The sequence below is a fragment of the Hevea brasiliensis genome, chromosome 2, assembly GCF_030052815.1.
Source record: "Hevea brasiliensis isolate MT/VB/25A 57/8 chromosome 2, ASM3005281v1, whole genome shotgun sequence".
Taxonomy (NCBI): domain Eukaryota; kingdom Viridiplantae; phylum Streptophyta; class Magnoliopsida; order Malpighiales; family Euphorbiaceae; genus Hevea; species Hevea brasiliensis.
In genome coordinates this window covers 63881087-63900609 of record NC_079494.1, presented here as the reverse complement: position 1 = coordinate 63900609, position 19523 = coordinate 63881087, and the positions used below count along the sequence as shown (strand labels likewise).

The 19523-nt window shown below is 34.6% G+C and overlaps 2 protein-coding genes across 3 annotated transcripts in view; both read right to left on the bottom strand.

Moving 5' to 3' along the window:
* Window positions 1–11119: 11119 nt before the first annotated feature.
* The window catches only part of LOC110639395 (phosphoglucan, water dikinase, chloroplastic), a 62533-nt gene continuing 54129 nt past the window's right edge, over window positions 11120–19523 (bottom strand). Inside the window, exon 19 of one of the 2 annotated variants that reach the window (XM_021790321.2) lies at window positions 11120–12314. In XM_021790321.2, the coding sequence (XP_021646013.2) occupies window positions 11413–12314 (902 nt within the window). In that variant the 3' untranslated portion in view covers window positions 11120–11412. Of the gene's footprint in view, window positions 12315–12534; window positions 13488–19523 lie in introns of those variants that run through there. The other variant, XM_021790343.2, reaches the window with a different exon arrangement.
* Window positions 13494–18273, bottom strand: LOC131173342 (uncharacterized). The gene is made up of 3 exons (XM_058135623.1): window positions 16934–18273; window positions 16769–16822; window positions 13494–16625 (listed from the first exon to the last, which is right to left on the bottom strand). The coding sequence occupies exons 1-3, from the start codon at window positions 17288–17290 to the stop codon at window positions 16281–16283; spliced, it is 756 nt and encodes a 251-aa protein (XP_057991606.1). The 5' UTR covers window positions 17291–18273; the 3' UTR covers window positions 13494–16280.

Here is a 19523-nt window from a genome sequence, read left to right as displayed (position 1 = left end):
CATGAATTAATGAAACTATAAATACTTAATAATTCTACTTTGCCCAAAGTATACCTAAACTTATTTATATAGCATGGATCGATTGGTATACCAATTAGGGACTACAGATTACAGTGCTGCCTACATGAATGATCATTGAAAGATAAGATATGTTTGAGATGGTTGTTCTACTGGCTTTATGCCTACCCGTTGGCCACAGTGCCTATTATTATTACTGGCTTTATGCCTGTCCATTGGCCTAGTGCCTGACATGATCGTTGTATACTTGATAGACATACGGATGTGAAATATGAGTAATACACTTAAAATTTAAATAAGTACATGACGAGATCACTATTATGGATTTTATAAGACTGAATGTGAAATATATGAATAAAAAGTTCTGCAAATATGTAATTAATTCAAAAATTTAGGAAATTTTATATGGAATAATTATTTCAATTATTAGTTATTTTTATTTCAATTATTGCACCACTAAGCAGAAATGCTTAGCGCGATGGATTGTTTCCTCGTGTAGGTATAGGAGACCACCACCACCAGCAGCAGTAGCAGTAGAGCACCGATAGAGGATTGATCAGATTTGCTAGAGTGTTGGTGTCACCTCATCAGTTATTTTGGTAGGGCTCATGTATATATTAGATGTTGCATTTTAATCATTGTACATAAGTAAATGTTGTAAATCATTTTGAGATATGTAATTAAATTTTTGGATTGTATATAAATTGTACATTATTGTATGTAAATTTTATATGAATGAAATTAAATTTACTTTCTTGAAAATTTTATGAATAATGAGATGATATGACATGGCATACAGAAAGAATGAGATGGATAGTATAATATATTATATGAAATTATTTTTAACGGGTGAATGGTGGAACCCGCCATGCACTAATAAAACAGAGGAGACTCTATCTGGGCCTCCACAAAAATAAAATATGATAAAAAAAATTTTCTCACACATGGAATAATATAAATAAATGGAATTTAAATTAATACAATATAAGACAAGATAAGATAGGGTGTTCTAGCATCTAATGTAGCACACCTTGCTCGACTACACTGTAGACAGATAAGGGGTGTTATAAGGCAACACAAATATATGAATGAGTGGATCCTGAGTCTACCAATGCATGAACAGGCAAATCATAAAGAAAAAAGGTACCCCGGATCACATTTGGTGCATCCTACTTCTCCTGAGCTCTCATAGCATAGGCACGCACTAGTGCCCTAGCCTTCGGCCTCTCTACAGTCTCAGAAGTAGCTTTCTGTGAACCACCTGCTGCTTTTGTCCTACTAGGTCTCCTACCCTTTTGGGCTATAGGGGCAAGTCTCTCTGTCTATACTGGAGTGGCAGAAATGCTCTTCCAAGGGCAATCTCTCTGGAAGTGATCTATAACCCCAGATCTGAAATAGGTCCCAATCAGATACCAACAGTCTCCCCTGTGCCTCTTACTGCAGTGACTGCATACGGCTAGAGCGGCTCCCCTGGCTACTGTCCTCGGGGAACTCACTACTGATATTGCTGATTGGCCCCTCCTAGGCATAAGCTATGATCTGGGTCTCTGAGGCTGACTCTGACTCTAACTTTAACTTTAGCTCTGAGGTCCCCTGGGCCTCTTACTAGGTGCAATTGAAGAGCTAGACTACCCAGGCCTCTCTTAAACTGCCTATCCTCACGACTCTGCTAATTATTTCTAACTCACTCTCTCCACGTTTAGAGCTACCTCTACCATTTGAGAAATGTCTATAATCTGCAGTGTCGTGATGTGAAGCTTCACATTATCATTCAATCCTTCCTCAAATCTAAGGAATCTGTCAGCCTCTGTGGGTACCACCTTATGGGCATATTGTGTAACGCCTTCACTTTATGTAGTCCGTACATTCGACTACTCCGGTGACCTAATATCAGTCCGAACAAGTCAGGATGTCTGGGACTACACTTCAGTGATAGTGAAAAGGCATAAAATGATAAAATAAACAATAAGAAAATACAAGAAAAATTAAGAAAAAATAAAAGAGACGAAATGAAAGTAAGTTAAACGAGCCGGCACCGTAGCAACAGGTGACCGCACCGGGAAGTTACGGCGAAGGCAATTGCCGACCCCAATACTGTAGGGAACCCTCAAAAATAATTTTTAGGATATAATTAAAGGCCTATAGAGGTGTAATTGACATTAGAAATGTCAAAGAAAATTAAAAAATTAGTACAAAGAAAAATGAAAAATCAAGAAATCGATAAAAATTAGTGTTAACAAAAAATCAAGAATACAACCCGAAGAGAGGCATTTTGGTCAATTGACACCTAGAGTTGACTTTTGACCTAAATTTCCATGAAAAATAAGTGGTATTACATTTTGAAAATTTAATGAAAAATGAAATTAAAGATAAAATGTAATTTAAGGGAAGTTGAGGGTAAAAGTGCAATTAAAGGAAATCTTATATTAATCCAATTTTTAATTACATTAGTGGAGCACTATGGAGTATATAAATACTCAAGTGGACAGCCAACTCCACTAACTCCATCTTCTTCTTCTACATTCTTCTCTAAGCCAAACCAAATTCTCTCAAAAATTCTTCCATGGCCGCACCATACCACAAGCTCCATCAATCTATGTTCATCCCTTGATCTTTATAAATTTCTTTACTAAAGTTGGACTACACTTCTTGGGCAGTATATTGGAAGCAAAAGGAAAAGGATTTGATGAGGTTTTGGTCAAGCTCAAAAAAGGTTAGTGCTAGTTTTTCTTCCTTTGCTTAATTAAAGTTTGTATTAAGGTTATGGTGAGTAGTTTGGTTGAAAAATTTAAGGAATTGAGTGAGTATTTGGTGTGTGTAATTCTTGGTAGCTATGAAAAGGGAAGGTAAATGAATTATTCTTATGTGTAATTGATGGTATTTGATGGGAATTAGTGTGGATTAAAGTAATTTGTGATGCTAGTAAGTTAATCTCATGTGTAACTTGTGATTGAGCTTTTGAAATAGGGATTTGTATTGTTGCTTCATTTTGGGCAGCCATGAGAACATGAGAGATTAATTATATCATGAATTTAATTTATGTTTTGGGATATTGATAAGTAAGTAAATGAGGGTTACACTTGGATTGATGAAAATACTTGTGCTAGAAATTGATTGAATGTGAATTGTTGAATTAGAACATTTGAATTAAGGATTTAAAAGTGGGACTTTGATGCTTTGGTAAACTGCCATGTTAGGCAGCCTATAATATCATGAATTTGTGTGTGAGTTTATGAAATTTATTAATGAAATATGATGGTGTTGAATGGTGGGCAGTTTGTGTAATTGCCATGCAAGTGTATGTGTAATATAAGTGTTGATGTACATTGAATTTGGGTGGATGTAAATGTTGAACTTTAATGGTGTATTGTGTGCATTGAGCACTTGAGTGTTCTGCCCAAAATGTTTGCTGGAATTGTGTATAATATATATATATATAAGTGCCATGATTAAATGTTGAAGTATTGGGAGGAGGAGTATTGTCAAAATTGAAAGTGTGATGTTTAAATACAAGTTGTGCATATTGGCAGCACCTAAATTAGGTCATAATTGCAAAACTATGAACCCAATTGGTATGAGGCCAATGGGGGGTGAAACTAGACACCAAATAGGCTAACTTTCATGTGGAAATGTTGCTAAAATTCTGCCTAGAAACTGACCTTAAAAATGACCAAATCCGGAATGGCAACCTTGCAAACCCAGATTTTTGACCATATGAATAGTAGTCATTAGGATGAACATAACTTACTCAAAACAGGTCCAATTGACCTGAAATTTTTACCATGGATAGCTTAGACATAGAGCTACAATTCTTATGAAGACACTAAAGCCCAGAAATGGCCAGAACCAAGTCAAATAGCTTACACAATTTTGGATACCAAAACTGCCAGAACTAAAAGTGACCTAAAATTGACCAAATTTTTGCACTAAATGTGCAATCTGTCCAGTTTTAGTAAATTGATCATATCTTGGTCTATACAACTCAGAATGACCTGAAATTTTACCCCGAGTGCAATAAGATATAGAGCTACAATTTTTCTTGTTTGACCAAAAGCTAAAAATCAAGAGAAATAGGACTTTAAGCTAGACCAATCTAGCACACAAAAATTGAGAACTTGATATTTACATACAATGATGCTTGAAGTAATTTGGCAATGAATGCCAACTTGTAAAAATGGTAAATTGCACTATATTGGTAGCATATTGAAATGCAAAATGTGACAGATTGGTAACATTAAAATTTATTCCCCTAGAGTGCATTAAGGGTTAAAATTATAGGTTGACTAAGGAAAGCAATGGTATTAAATAAATTAATTATTGAACCTTATTGTCAGAGACAGTTTAAACGAGTACTGAAACACTTTAAATTGCGTGTTTCTGTTAGCAAAGACTCAGGGAAGGGGAAGGAAACACTGAGTCAGGGCCAAGAGGTTACTCTTCAGAGGTTTGTGCACAGCTAGTTTTTAATTGATTTTGTTCTAAAAATTTCATATGACTTAATGATGTATTTTCCTTATGTATTATGTTTATCAAGTATTGGATTTAATTCAATTATTATTGAAATTGTTATAGTATATATGAATTTAGCTTTGTGAAATGTTATTTCAACAAGTATTAAGCATTGTTGTGGATTGAATAAATTATGTTTTGGAAAATTTTGATAGAATATGTTTTGAATTGTGATGGGCAATTGCATGGAAAAATACAAATTTATGTTTTGAATTGTGATGAGCATAAAAAAATTATTGGATATTAGAATTGACTTTGAATCGAATTGTGTTGTGATTTATGCTAACAAAAAAGAAAAAGAGATTGATGATATTTTTTTGTATCTCACTATAGATGCTTGACTAGGTTATTACCCGTCTCTCTCATTTGTTGAGGAGACAAGAGAGTTAGCTTTGTTTTGATTACCATGGTACATGCACAGGCTTAGATTCTCCTCTTATTAGAGGTTAGATCTAAGTTTATATGTTATGGCCCTTTCGGAAGTTTTATTATTGTGGTGTGTACTGTGCACAATGATTCGACCTCCCGGACCATAGAGAGTTAGAATCCGATTCGACCTCCCCGACCATAGGGAGTTAGAATCATCTTGAAGATGGCCCTCATAGATTAGTCTTACATAGTTAGTGAGATAAAGAATAGTTTTTGAATAGTAAAGAATTTCGATTTCAAATGGGATTTATGCATAATTGATTTTGTTGGAATTAATCTTTATTTCCATGATTGCTGGAATTACTTTAAATGTCCAGTTGTGATTTGATAAATTGAATTTCTTGCTCAAAGTCATTTTAACTAATGAACTATATTATTGGCAACGAAGATTTTGACTTTTGGAATTTTGTCGAATTTTGAGACTTTCAAATTAATTGTTATAATTTTGTCAATGTATATTGTACTATGTTTCAAATTATAGTTGTGCACCACTGAGTTCACCACTCAGCAATAGCTTTGTATGCTGTCGCAGGTGAAAAGAGCATAGAGTAGTTGAGTAAGCTTCCTTGAAGACACATTCAGATTAGCTCCAGGTATATCATAGGTATACCTATGTACATAGGTTTTGTTGTATGCATGTAATAATATGTATGTAAATTATTTGAGCAGTTATATAAAAACTCTTGTAAAATATTTTGGTATGTAATTAAATGCAAATTATTGTAATGTAAATTTGAGATTTTATTTACCTGTACAGTTTTGTAATATTAAATTTTTTTTAGTCTTGTAATCAATGAAATGTTTCTTTTATGATGAGATTGGTTTGAAAATGAATTGATATGATTATTGAGATTTGAATTGTGAGATGAAATGAAGTTTATTGGAGTTGTATTTGAGAAATCATATTGGGAGTGTTTTCTTTTCAGGTTTGAAGAACTGTTTTCTCAAAATACAGCCGGCACTCTGCTGAAATTTTGAAAAATTTTATAATGCTAGATCTTAATCAATGATTTAAAATTCCTTGTAGTATATTTAATTGGTTACCGGTAGGCGAAGTACGGTAATTCATTAGGTGTACTACGGGATCATGTTACATCTTACGAAGGAGTAAGGTATGACATATTGGCTCAGCCATATAAATTCCGATTCATACTCAAATACTGTAAGCTGCCTCTGCATCAGATTAATGAACTCCCGCCTTCTGGCCTCCAAGTATATATGGCTGATGTATTTCTTCCTGAACTCAAGCAAGAAGTACTCCCATGTTACCACTGTAGGCTACACTACCTTGGATACAGTGTCCCACCACTGGTAGGCATCTTCCTAAAGAAGGGAGACTGCACCCTCTAGGTTTTGCTTTGGAGTGCAGTGTAACTACTGAAGAATCCCTTCTGTCCTCTCTAACCAATATTCAGCAGCTGCAGGATCATCTTCTTTCTTTCCCTTGAAGTCCACTACCCCATATTTTCTGAGTTTCTCCATATGGGACTTTTGTGGAGGCTGAGCCTGTGGGATGGCTCCTGTTATCTGTCTAAAGAAGTCAGTCGTTTGCTGAAAGAAAACTAGCAGAGGCTATGCAAGCATTCCAGAATCCTGTGCAGCTGGATCTCTCCTGCCTCTATCATCATCTCTAGTAGGGGCATGACTTTCCACCTCCTCCTCAACTACCCTCTGTGATTAGACTCCATTTTATAACCTAAATAGACAGGAAAATAGATCTGCATTAGTGTCACCTCAACTCTTAATGGATGCAATGCATGACATGCACTTTATGTTCTTTTATCTACCTAGGTCTAGGAACACCTAAACCTTGCTCTGATACCACTAAATGTAATACACCCTTACCCAGTCTACAATGTAGCCTAGCAAAGCAATGTCACATCTTGTGCCAAAATACCTAATCTTAACTTATTCAATTTGGGATTAATTATATTTCATTATAATTTAAATTCAAGAAATTTTAATGGAAAAACTGCAAGAGTTTCCCCGTACTATTAACCATTTTCCTGTTAAATCATTAACCTATTTAACTCATCTTAAATAATATAATCTCAATTTTTATCAATCTAACATCTCAATCAAATTCCACATTCATTCGCATAATCATTTCCATCCATTTCCGTATATGAATTTCTTTCATTTCATTAATTTATTTAATGTACATAATTATCACACAACTTAAAATTTAGTTACAAACTTATATCTAATTACAACACATGTGATGATGCATAATTGTGGGCCCATAATATATATACCCAAAATGAAATATGGAGGTGACATTAGCTCCTACTGTAGATCAACTCAAATATCCCTGTCTTAGAGTCTACTAGATCTTATCACCTGAACTTACGCAAGGAAAAACCATCACGCTAAGCAATTCTGCTTAGTGATGCACTAATAGAATGAAAGTATAATATACAAATAAAAGTAATAATTTCAGACTTGAAATAATATAAGAAAATGCACATTTTTAATCACGAATCATTTAGAAGAAATATAGAATTTTCAGTATCAACTTTTTGTGTTGTCACTTCATTATTTAATCATTTAATAATTTTAAGCACCTTTCACAATGTTTATCTTGTTCTCTCATGTTTACACATTTTTATAAACTTTAGAAACATTTATTTTCTTGAGATCTTCTTTGATCTTTATCTTAATATTCAACTTTTTTAATTAATTTCAGTGCCCAAGTAACCTTTAATCAGACTGTTTGGATTGGATATGCAGGTTATTCTAGCGCTGGACACTCAGTGCCTCGGGCAGTCATATTGTTAGACACATCGGTGCCTACTGAGTATACTATGTAATTAGGCATAAAAGCCATCAAAGTAAACATGAACAAAGGATAATCACATCGGATACTTGGTGCCTGCCAATGGTATCCAGGCATAAAAGCCAAATGCAGTACTGCTAATCTCATCCCTTCTTGGCAAGCCAATCTATCCAACCCTTACACTACTGTCTAGGCATACTCGAGCTAATTTATCATTATTAGCAAGTCAACATTCTCATTATTTCATCATTCATTCATCATGGGAGCATAAGTCCAAAAATACAATTTCACATGTCATTCATGTTTTTCATGACATTGGCATTCATAACCATTCATATCTTGAATCATTATGTTGACATTTCATAATTTCCAGATTTATTACCTCAATTTCTTTAACACCTTTGACCAAGGTATAGCAGGAATTAGGCCATACCTTCTTCATGAGATTTGTAGATCTATGTTTTAGGTTTTTTTTGGCTTTGGAATCACTCAACTTGCATATGTGTAGCTTAAGTTATAGCCATTTTAACAAAACTGGTCAAGTAACCAATTTCCAATTTCAGGGCATTCCAGAATTCAGGCAGATTCTGGACCCATTTTGTCAAGCTATTTTGGATAGGTTACAGTCATAATTTAACTTTGTGTTCTTCATGTGAATTGTTCTCATGTGTCTGAGGGTTACATAGGATTAAGAATCACTCAATTTTGGATTTTGTTGAGTGAGTTATGGCTAAATGATCAACCCTGGTTCATGGATGCAATATCCTACAGATTCTAGGTTTCCAGGTTTTTAAGCACTCAACATTCAAGTGTTCTACACCCAGAATTTGTGTAAGGCCTCTAAAAGAAAGTTGTAGATCTATATCTTAGGTTTCCAAAACATCTTGAATCACCTCAATTGGATTTACCTATTTTCTACACGGAGGTCACAGAGCAAATTGCTGGAATTGCAGGACATTCCTGATTCAGCAATTCTAATTTGCTCTAGAAATTCAACCATGTTACCCTAGGAATTTGGTCTAGGTCAAAACACAAAAGTTATAGGTCTAGGTTTCAGCTTTAATTTGGCTTTGGTTTCACAATAATTAGAGTTGTGTAGCTCAAGTTATGAACATTGAGACTCATTAGACTCAGGCTATCCAGAACCAATCCCAATGCACAACACTACATCCATTCAAGTGTTTTGCCATCCCATCAACATATCCCAAACATTACACATCCAATAGCCATAATATATACACAAATGCATTAAATAGGGTACAAACAAGGAAAACCCTAATTATGCAAAACCCTAACCAAATTGCCAAAACTTTGAAAATTCAAAAGGTTCCATAGCACTAACCTTTGTGTACAAGCCTTAAACAACTCCAATCAGCGTTCAATTTGCTTCCAAATTAACCAAAACTTGGTCTTCCTTCTTGATCCCACCTTGGCCAAAAACTTTATAGATAGATTGAGGATCAACTTATATATATATATATATATATATATATATATATATATATATATATATATATATATATATAATTTAATCTGGTGCGTCCATCAAGTAAACTATATACGATTAGGATTTACTTTAATTAAAGTAATCCTTATATAATTATGATTTATATTAATTAAAACAAATATCAATTAATATCGGGCCATATTAAAGGATTGATTTTGACCCATATGATAATATTAATTATTAAACAAAATTCTTATAAGTGCTCTAATATGCAATAATAGATTTTCAAATAAAAAAAATTATTTTATTTATCTTTTCTGAAAAGAAATATTTTACCTGCTTTTTCAAAAAATTATTATTTCACCCCATTTTATTTTAAAACAATCTGAAGGGCAGGACTTTTGAGTAGTAAAATATAATTTTTAGAGACTAAAGGAGATATTTTTTATTTAATTTCTATTTATATAATTTTAGGGTGTGATGACTCAAGCATAATGTTATTTTATGTAATCCTAGGGAGAGATAGCTCAAGCATAATAATGTCTAATAAAACTTAAATTAGTAATTAAAAATAATAGCAATTAGAAATATAAATTAATAAATAATTTTATTGATAAATTTAATAAATAATAATTTTATTAAAAATAAAATAATCTTATTACTATATAGCTATCAATAATTTGACCATAAAAAATTAAGGAATTGAAAAAAAATGATAACTTTTTTTTGAAAAGAGATAAAATATATTTTTTTTTATTTGAAAACTTGCTATCACATGTTAGGACCATTTTTTTAAAATAAAAATAAAATTGAAAGATGATTTGTGCAATTAATCCTTAAAAGACCTTAACTAATAATCCCTACCGATTGTCTTTGATTGTGTCCTGCTCATCTCAAATGCAATAGAGTAAATCATAATTATGTCATTGAGGTATAACAAAATTTATAGGCTAGACTCTAATTTTTTTAAGTAATAATTTTATTTTTAACTGCTTTTAATTTATAACAATTTAGTTCCTTAAATTTTAACATAATAATTCTTATATCTAATTTTATATTGAGTTATTATCTATTTTATATTTAAATAGTTATATATTTTATAAAATACTAAATAAATAATAATATGCTTTTTCAAATAATTAATTTAAATAGAAATTTAATTTAAAATGTAATTTTTATAATATTTATAAATTATAAATAAATTATAACTTTAAATGAAAATTGTATGATTATATATTGTCCGCATAAATCATATAATATCATGTACAAATAAACTTTTTATACAAATTTTTTCTTGAAAATCTAAGTTAGAAAGAACTTTTACAATTATTTTTTTTTATTAAACATATTACTATAAAATTATAGATCATAATATAACAAAACTTTTAGTAAAATATTTTTTTAGTATTAATGATTTTTTACTATTTTATATTTAAAAATTAAAAATATAAAAATATATAATATTTTATAAAATTATAATTATTTAAAAGTAAAATAAATAAATACTATTAAATTTGAATGTAGAAACAATTTTATTAAAAAATAAAATTTTAGAAATCAAATTGTTTCATATTTAAAAGCAATTTATGTTCTTAAGACATTACATTTGAAAATTAAATCGTTACTAACAAATAAGCCGAAGATAGGCCTGTTAATTTTGCTATACCAATTATTACCACATAAACTCAGTTTGTAATTTGCCCAAACACAATAACATGGATTAAGGAGGAGGCTGCAGAGGGATAAAGCAACTTCGAAGGTGCAATTGCCTATTCAATCTCCCCATGTTGATAGTGCTTGAAAAATGAGCACATTTAATAACAAATGGAGCCATTAGACTAGTAGCTCAATGATGTGCTTATCTCACAATGCAGCAGGTCAGGGGCTGATACCCTGATAACCCTTTTCTCCTGAGAATTTCTGAAATACAAATTAACAAATGATAACAAAAGTGCTTCGGCTTCAGGTTATATTCATTTATACAAAGGTCACTTTCAGCTTGGCTTGTTTGAAACATGGATTATTGTAATTAATGACTTTTGGTAACAGATATCAAAGAAAAAACATCATAAATATAACATGCCCAGGCATGAAAGAATCCAATAGGTGCCAGCCTACCTTTGCCAATGAATTGCTGCATCCATAATGAACCATAGCCAATGCTCACATACGACATCATTTGAAGTTCCCAGTCTAAAAATAGTAATCTTAAATATGCACTTCTAAATATCCACTAAGGCTGCGGGCGTGTCTGGACTATGTAGATATCTTTTCCAATCACACAGCCCTCCACATCTTGTGGACACCCAAATTTCCTCTCCAAGAAAAACCCAACAGCACAGAGACGCTGACCAAGATGACGACGGAATATTGGATCAACTGTTAATGGTTTCTTGCTGTAATCAACAACCAAACGGATGATTTCCCCATCAGCCGGACCTGCACCAGATACTAGCATTTCCTCACTGAAATTCGCAAATGCCAGTGTTCGTACATGTCCATCAAACTTCCCAGATGAAAGACGCCAGGGAGTTCCCCGAGTGCCTGAAGCTAGGGTTTCACCAAGCCCAGGGGCAATCTCGGCCTCAACCAAATTGTGTTCTTGGTCAGTAGGGCTGAGAGTGTGAAGCACAAATGAGAGATCCGGTGAAAGCATTTCTTGCACCAGAACTGCCATTGCAGCATCCTTCTGAGACACACCAGCAGCTTGACGACTTAAAACAGCTCTGCGAGTGTACAGTGAAGCCCATACTTGGCTTACAGCATTTGCAAATACAATTGGATTTGATGGGCTAACATTAGGAATAGACTCGTAAAGTCCAGCAGCTGACAGTCCTGCTAGGTCCTCAACATTGGCACTTGAACGTACAATTAAACGTGCATTACCTGGAAATATTCGGCCTATTCCATCAATTATATCTTTTGGGGGCTGCAAAGAAGAGATCAGCTCCTGGAGTTGAGAGCACAGTTTGTCAAGTTCACCACCTTCCAATCTAGCTGTTTCTGTCTGTTCTAGAAGTGACATGAATGTTTCCATGGTTTTACTCTGCTTTAGTGCCAATTCCATAGAACCAAATGGTATAACTGCCCCCTTGGGCACATGAAATGAAGCTGGGACCCCTTGGTCACTATAAACTGTAATTTAAAATGAATTTCCATAAGAATACTGACAATTCAATATATATGCATGAGTTAAGTAAACTAAGCAAATCAAGGGTTTCAAGGACCACTTTATGACCGTAGGTAAAATGATCATTGCACTACACTACACCAAAGTAACACCTAAAATTTTCCAATTTTGACATTGCTACCATTTCTTAAATGCTAATTTAAACAGTTAAATTGTTGGCAACAATTTTATGCATGGTTCAATAAACAACCATTAATTGTTTAACACAATAACCTAGTCAATGTCATCAATTGATTAAGTGGGAGAATAAATGACGTGAGCACTCAGGAAATTAATGTTGTTTGGCTTTAAGGCCTACATCCTAGGGCAAAGACAGATTAAAAATTTCCATCAAGAATAAAATTTCCATCACGCCCGAATCTCATCCATTTCAATAGCTCGTGTTTGTACCACTCACAAATGGCTCTCGCTTTACTGCCTAGCTTTCCCCATGAGCTCACTTCCCATGCTTCCAAAGCCACTAATGGAATGGCCAAGATACTTGGCCACTGCATTCTTCCATTTTCAACACAAGTTCAATGAACTCGCTTGGCCATCTTCACTAAGCTTCCAAGAAGCTTCAATGTGCATGGGCTTATCATTTGGCTTTACAACAAAGCTTTTGGGCTTTAATCAACATGGCTGTAAGTGAAAAATGGTATTTAGATGAAGAATTTTATCTCCAAATTTCATGTTGCAACCATTGAATGCCTTTCCTTGTATTCAAATGCACTATAATTCAAGACATCTACTAGCAGTCACAATTTCATTAACATCTACTAGCAGTCACAATTTCATTAAGAAATTAAATATATAGATTACAGAGCGTAAGGTTGAAGGAATGACAGCATTTCAACTTGGCTACACTTCATTTCATTCACTCAATGAATTGCAGAAAACAAAAGAGTATCATTTTAAGACAACAGGAGACAAATATTAATTTTATGAAACCAGTAGAGAAATAAATAACTAATTATTTTACAAAAAATATTACAGTAGCATATAGCCAGTAGCAACATGTCTTGTGAATAACTAGTCATGCCCCTGTGAGCTATATGCTGAAGCTTCACTTATTAACCATATTTATTTTTTGACCTCATACAGCAAATTTTATGGCTGCAGTTTCTACAGGAATGTGTCTGAAACAATTTTAAACACATTGTACAATCTTGAATCATTACAAACTGACGAAATTAGAGAGAATTGAAGAATTTCTATATGTATTTTAATATATAAATTGATTTTACAATGATTCAAATTTATACACAAAGGCTAAACCTTAATAGGAAAAAAATAAAAGCTAATAAATACAAATATCCCTAATATCACTAATTTACATTCTAATTTAGCTATAGCTAATGCACAAATTAAGGGATTCTAACACTCTCCCTCAAGTTGGTTCATGTATATTGCACATGTCCAACTTGCAAACTAGGGTATGAAACACCTTACAACTTAACCCCTAGTGAACACATCAGCTAACTGATCTTTCAAACCTACGTAAGAAACACTTAAGGAACTATCTACAATTTTTCCTTTTATGAAGTGTCTGTAAATCTCTATGTGCTTGGTCAGATTGCTGAACTGGATTATGAACTATACTGATTGCATTTTTGTTATCACAAAACAAAAACAAAACATTAGCTTCAAACAGTTTTAATTTCTCCATCAACTTCCGTAACCACAATAACTCACAAATACCTTGAGCCATTACCCTAAATTCAACCTCTGCACTAAATCTAGCTGTCACATTTTGCTTCTTACTTCTCCAGATGACTAGATTACTACCAACAAAAGTACAATATCCTGATGTTGATCTCCTATCATCAAGAGACCCAGACCAATATGCATCTGTAAAGGCTTTAATATGAAGGTGATCATGCTTTGAAAAAAGAAGTCATTTCCCAAGTGTAGATTTTAAGTATCGCAAAATACAGAAAACAGCCTCCAAATGAGATTCACGGGGATGATGCATATATTGACTCACTAAACCAACTGCATATGCTATGTCCGGTCTAGTATGCGAAAGATAAATTAGTCTGCCAACCAACCTCTGAAATCTCCCTAAATTCACTGATTTTCCAATTCCAGCTTGCAATTTATGATTGGCCTTAATGGGAGACTCCACCGGTTTACAAGTTTCTTCCAATAGATCCAAGATATACTTTCTTTGAGAAATAAAGATTCCCTTATCTAATCTGGCAACCTCTATTCCAAGAAAGTACTTAAACCTTCCCAAATCTTTGATTTCAAACTCTTATGCTAGGCGCTCCTTTAAAAGAGTCATTGGTTCTTTATCGTCACTAGTTACCACAATATCATCCACATAGACAATAAGTAGTGCGATTTTGCCTCTACGATGCCTCATAAATAAGGTATGATCAGCATTGCTTTGACAGTATCCAAAGGAGATCATCGCTTTACTGAACCTATCAAACCATGCTCTAGGTGACTGTTTTAGACCATACAAAGATTTTTTCAATCTGCAAACTTTCCCTCTAGTCTTCTCATCCTCAAACCCTGGAGGAATTTCCATATACACTTCTTCTTCCAAGTCACCATGTAGAAAGGCATTTTTAACAACAAATTGGTGCAAGTCTCACTCAAGATTCACTGCACAAGACAACAGAATTCTGATGGTGTTCATTTTAGCAACAGGAGCAAAGGTCTCTTAGTAATCTACTTCGTACGTCTGTGTGAAACCTTTTGCTACCAGTCTGACCTTATACTTCTCAATTGAACCATCTGCTCTATGCTTCACAGTGAACCATCTGCTCTTCTTTTTCCAGTGGGAGAATAACCAGTTCCCATGTCTCATTCTTTGCCAAAGCTTTCATCTCCTCCACCATAGCTGCCCTCCATTTAGATCAAGACAAACTTTCTTCCAATTCTATGGGATAAAGACAGAGCAAATAGACAATAGAAAGGCTCTGTCGGATGGAGACAGAGAATTATAGGACATGAAATTAGAAATGGGATATTTAGTATAGGTCCTCACACCTTTTCGGAGAAGAATAGGAATATCAAGATCACTATCAGACGAAGGAAGAACAGACTGAGAATCAAAATTAGACTCATCAGGAGCCAAAGGAGACTTATCACATACCTCAAGATGTCCAGCAATTGAATCCAGGAATTCGCCGATGGTTATATCTGTCTTATTTTGCCGAGTACATGTTCTCAAATTTGGCCTTTTCAGTCTTTCTCAAGATTTAGGTAACTCCCCGAGTATCATTGTTAGACATAGGCTCTAAATCCAAATTCTCTCCCTGAAGTTGAAGGTTGGGAGAGGATGAGGATGAAGGAAAATACACCTCTTCCTTCCTATGCTCCCCTTGAAGAGGTGGATGGAAATAAGATTCAGATTCCATGAAGGATAATTCCTATATCCCTTCTAAGTACTAGAATAACCAACAAAAACACATTTCAGGGCCCGAGGTTCAAATTTTCCACTATTAAGATTATGAACAAAGCAAACACAACCAAATACTTTTGGAGGAACGGAATATAAATTTTTACCCTGCAAAACCTCTAAAGGACTCTTAAACTTCAGTACCTGAAAATACATCCTGTTAATAAGATATGCAGCAGAAAGAATAGCATCCCCCAGTAAGGTTTAGGAATACTCATGGTAAACATAAGAGACCTAGCAACCTCACGTAAGTGTATTTTTTCTCTCAGATACCTCATTTTGTAAACTAGTATTAACACAATAAGTCTAATGTAAAATCCCATGTGACTTTAAATGCTCCTGAAAGACTCCATTCATATATTCTGTATCATTATCAATTCTCAATATTTTAATATGAGCATCAAACTGTGTACTAAACATTTTATAAAACTGCTGGAAACAAGAGAAAACTTCATTTTTCCCTTTCATCAAATATACCCAAGTTAACCTACTGCAATAATCAATAAAGGTCACAAACCATTTATAACCCAATAAAAACAGTTTGAGTAGGCTCCCATACATCAGAATGGATAGTCATAAAAGAGACTGAAGCCTTATTATTTATTGCAGAATAAGATTGTTTAGTATGTTTAGTAAACTCACAAGCATCACATACTAACAATTCAGTTTTACATTGTTTCAATAGAAAATGATAAAGTTTCTCTAAAACAGTAAATGAAGGATGTCCTAGTCTCTTATGCCACATGATAATTTGTTCCTCGGCACCCATAGATTGGCCAAACATGGCCTGGCCAACATAATCATTTAAGAGATATAGCCCATCTTGCAGTCTACCATTGCCAATCGTTCTCCCTGTCGTCAACTTCTGAAATACACAGTGAGTTGAGAAAAATTCAATTTTATAGTTTAGAGTTTTTGTGATTGAACTAACAGACAAGAGGTTAACAAGAAAGCTAGGCACATGTAAAACAGAACTAAGACTTATATTAGAAGTGCATTTAACAGAACCTGTTCCAGAAACACTAGATAAGGATCCATCCGCCGTGCAGACTTTTTCTTTTCCTGAGCATGGAGAATAGGATATGAATCTATTTGAAGAGCACGTCATATGCTTGTTTGCTTCAGAATCAATAACCCAAAAAGAATTATTAAGATTGGCATGAAAAGCATTACCTGAGTTGACGAAGTTAGAAGATGCAACTGTGGTGGATTGCGATTCAAGTTGTGAAGAGTCTGTACCTCTTCATTGAAAAACATCCCAGTGATGGCAGTATATTCAGACAGATTCACAGCCTCGGATCCATTAGCTTGTGGTCTAACAGAGCCCATCCTTTTTCTTCCATGCCCTTTAGTAGGGCGTCCATGCAATTTCCAACCATGTTTCTTAGTATGCCGGTTTTTTCCACAATAGTCACAGTGTAGCTGATCCTTATCTGATGAACTATGTAACTGTTCAAGTGAGGAATTAGCAGCTAGCCTTGCCTTATCAACAGACATAGAATAAATCATGGCACTCTTCCTGCTGAACATAAGAGTATGTCTGCTTAAGGTAGGTAAAGGATCCTTCCCAAGTACTTGGACCCTAATTTGATCATATTCCACATTCAACCCAGTAAGAAAATCATGGATCCGCTCTTTCTCAACCAACTTCTGAAATTTAACTGCATCATCAGAACATGAGCCCTGAAAGTCCTGGTAAAAATCCAGTTCCTGTCATAGACCACTCAATTCTGCATAATATTGAACAATAGTTAGCTCACCTTGTTTTATACCATGAACTTATTTCGAAGCTCATACACTTGTGCATCGTTCCTAACTTGAGAATAAGTCTGAGAAACTGCACTCCAAATGACAGTTGCACTATTCAACAGTAAATACTCACGAGCTATGTGCGGGTGCATGGAATTGATAAGTCATGACATGATAAGAGAATTTTTTGACTCCCACTGACTATAGGTAGAAACAGATTTTTCTAATTTTTGCTTATCTCTAGTAAGATGACCCTGCAACCCTTTAGCTTGAATAAAAAGGAGACATGATCTACACCATGCAAGGTAATTTGTCCCATCAAGCTTTACGAGGCTAATAATTAATGAGAAATTTTCAGTTATTGTAGCCATTTTTCCTTCAACTACAAAATTTTTTCCATCAGACATGATTTAGAGAACTGATTAAAAGAGACAGTAGGCAAAACAAATACCCAAAAAAAAAAAATTGCAAACTAGAGATAGGAATGAGCTGGGCAGAGGCGCGGTACTCTAGGGATGTTGTCGAAAAAAGGTGTGGCCAAAAAAACTGACCAGGAACAGGCTCATGCGTCGGCGTGTGTACACGGGGCGGAAAGCATATGTCGACGCATGGGATCACGTGCCTCACCGGATGGCTGAGAGACTTCAAGCGAGGACCCGCGACGAGGTGCTCTTCCTTCCTGTAGAAAGAGATAATTCTCATATATTTCAATTAATCTGTACATGGGTATTTATATACAATTGATTCCTATAATTGTGTTATACTAATTATGAAGAAATCCTAAATAAGAAATCCTAAATAGGAATCTGAGAATCTGAGAATATACAGAAATAATATAATGATTGACTTTCCATAACACTCCCCCTCAAGTTGGAGCATAGATGTTAATCATGCCCAACTTGTTACAAATGTAGTCAATCCTAGCTCCATTCAGAGCTTTTGTGAAAATATCTCCTAACTGCTCTCCAGTTTTGATATGTTCTGTTGAGATGATCTGTTGTTGAATCTTTTCACGAACAAAGTGACAATCAATCTCAATATGTTTGGTCCGCTCATGAAATACCGGATTAGAAGCAATATGGAGAGCAGCTTGATTATCACACCACAATTTCGCAGGTAGGGGGGTCTTAAAACCTGTCTCATCTAGTAATTGAAATATCCACATTACCTCACATACTGATTGTGCCATGGCTCTGTATTCGGATTCAGCACTAGATCGAGAAACTACACTCTGCTTCTTGCTTTTCCAAGACACCAAATTTCCTCCAACAAAAACGCAATATCCAGTAGTTGACCTCCTATCAACCTTAGATCCAGCCATGATCGGCATCGAAAAACATTCAACATTTAAATGCCCATGATTACCATATAACAAACCTCTTCTGGAGCTCCTTCAAATAGCACAAGATTTGTCCCAAGGCTTCCAAATGAGCAACGGTTGGGGAAGACATAAAGCGACTTACCACACTAACGGCATAAGCAATGTCGGGACGAGTGTGATGAAGGTAGTTCAATTTTCCTACCAATCTCTGTATCTCTCTGGATCTTCAAACAACTCACTATCCCCGCTTGATTTGTAATTTTGGAGTCATTGGTGCACTACAAGGCTTAGCACCTAATTTTCCTGTCTCTGTCAATAGATCAAGGACATATTTTCTTTGAGACAAGAAAATACCCTTCTTACTTCTCATAACTTCAATACCCAAAAAATACTTTAGTAATCCCAAGTCTTTGGTCCAAACTGGTTTGGAGGAAGGTTTTAAGAGATGAAATACTGCAGAGTCACTCCCGGTGATGATAATGTCATCCACATAGACTACCGGGAGAATTAGACCACCTCAGATTGCTTATAAAATATTGAGTGATCACACTTACTCTTTTGCATACCAAATTCCTGTACTGCTTCACTGAATCTCCCAAACCAGGCCCTAGGACTTTGTTTCAAGCCATAAAGAGACTTCCGAAGCCTACAAACTTTACCCAACTCCCCCTGAGCAACAAACCCAGGTGGTTG

Coding starts and splice junctions, on each gene's coding strand:
- LOC131173342 (XM_058135623.1), bottom strand. CDS start 17,290: ATGTTCAGCAGGAAGAGTGCCATGATTTATTCTATGTCTGTTGATAAG. Junction 16,823..16,933: donor TTCTAACTTCGTCAACTCAG/GTAATGCTTTTC, acceptor CTCCATGCTCAG/GAAAAGAAAAAGTCTGCACG. Junction 16,626..16,768: donor ATCTAGTGTTTCTGGAACAG/GTTCTGTTAAAT, acceptor TGTGTATTTCAG/AAGTTGACGACAGGGAGAAC.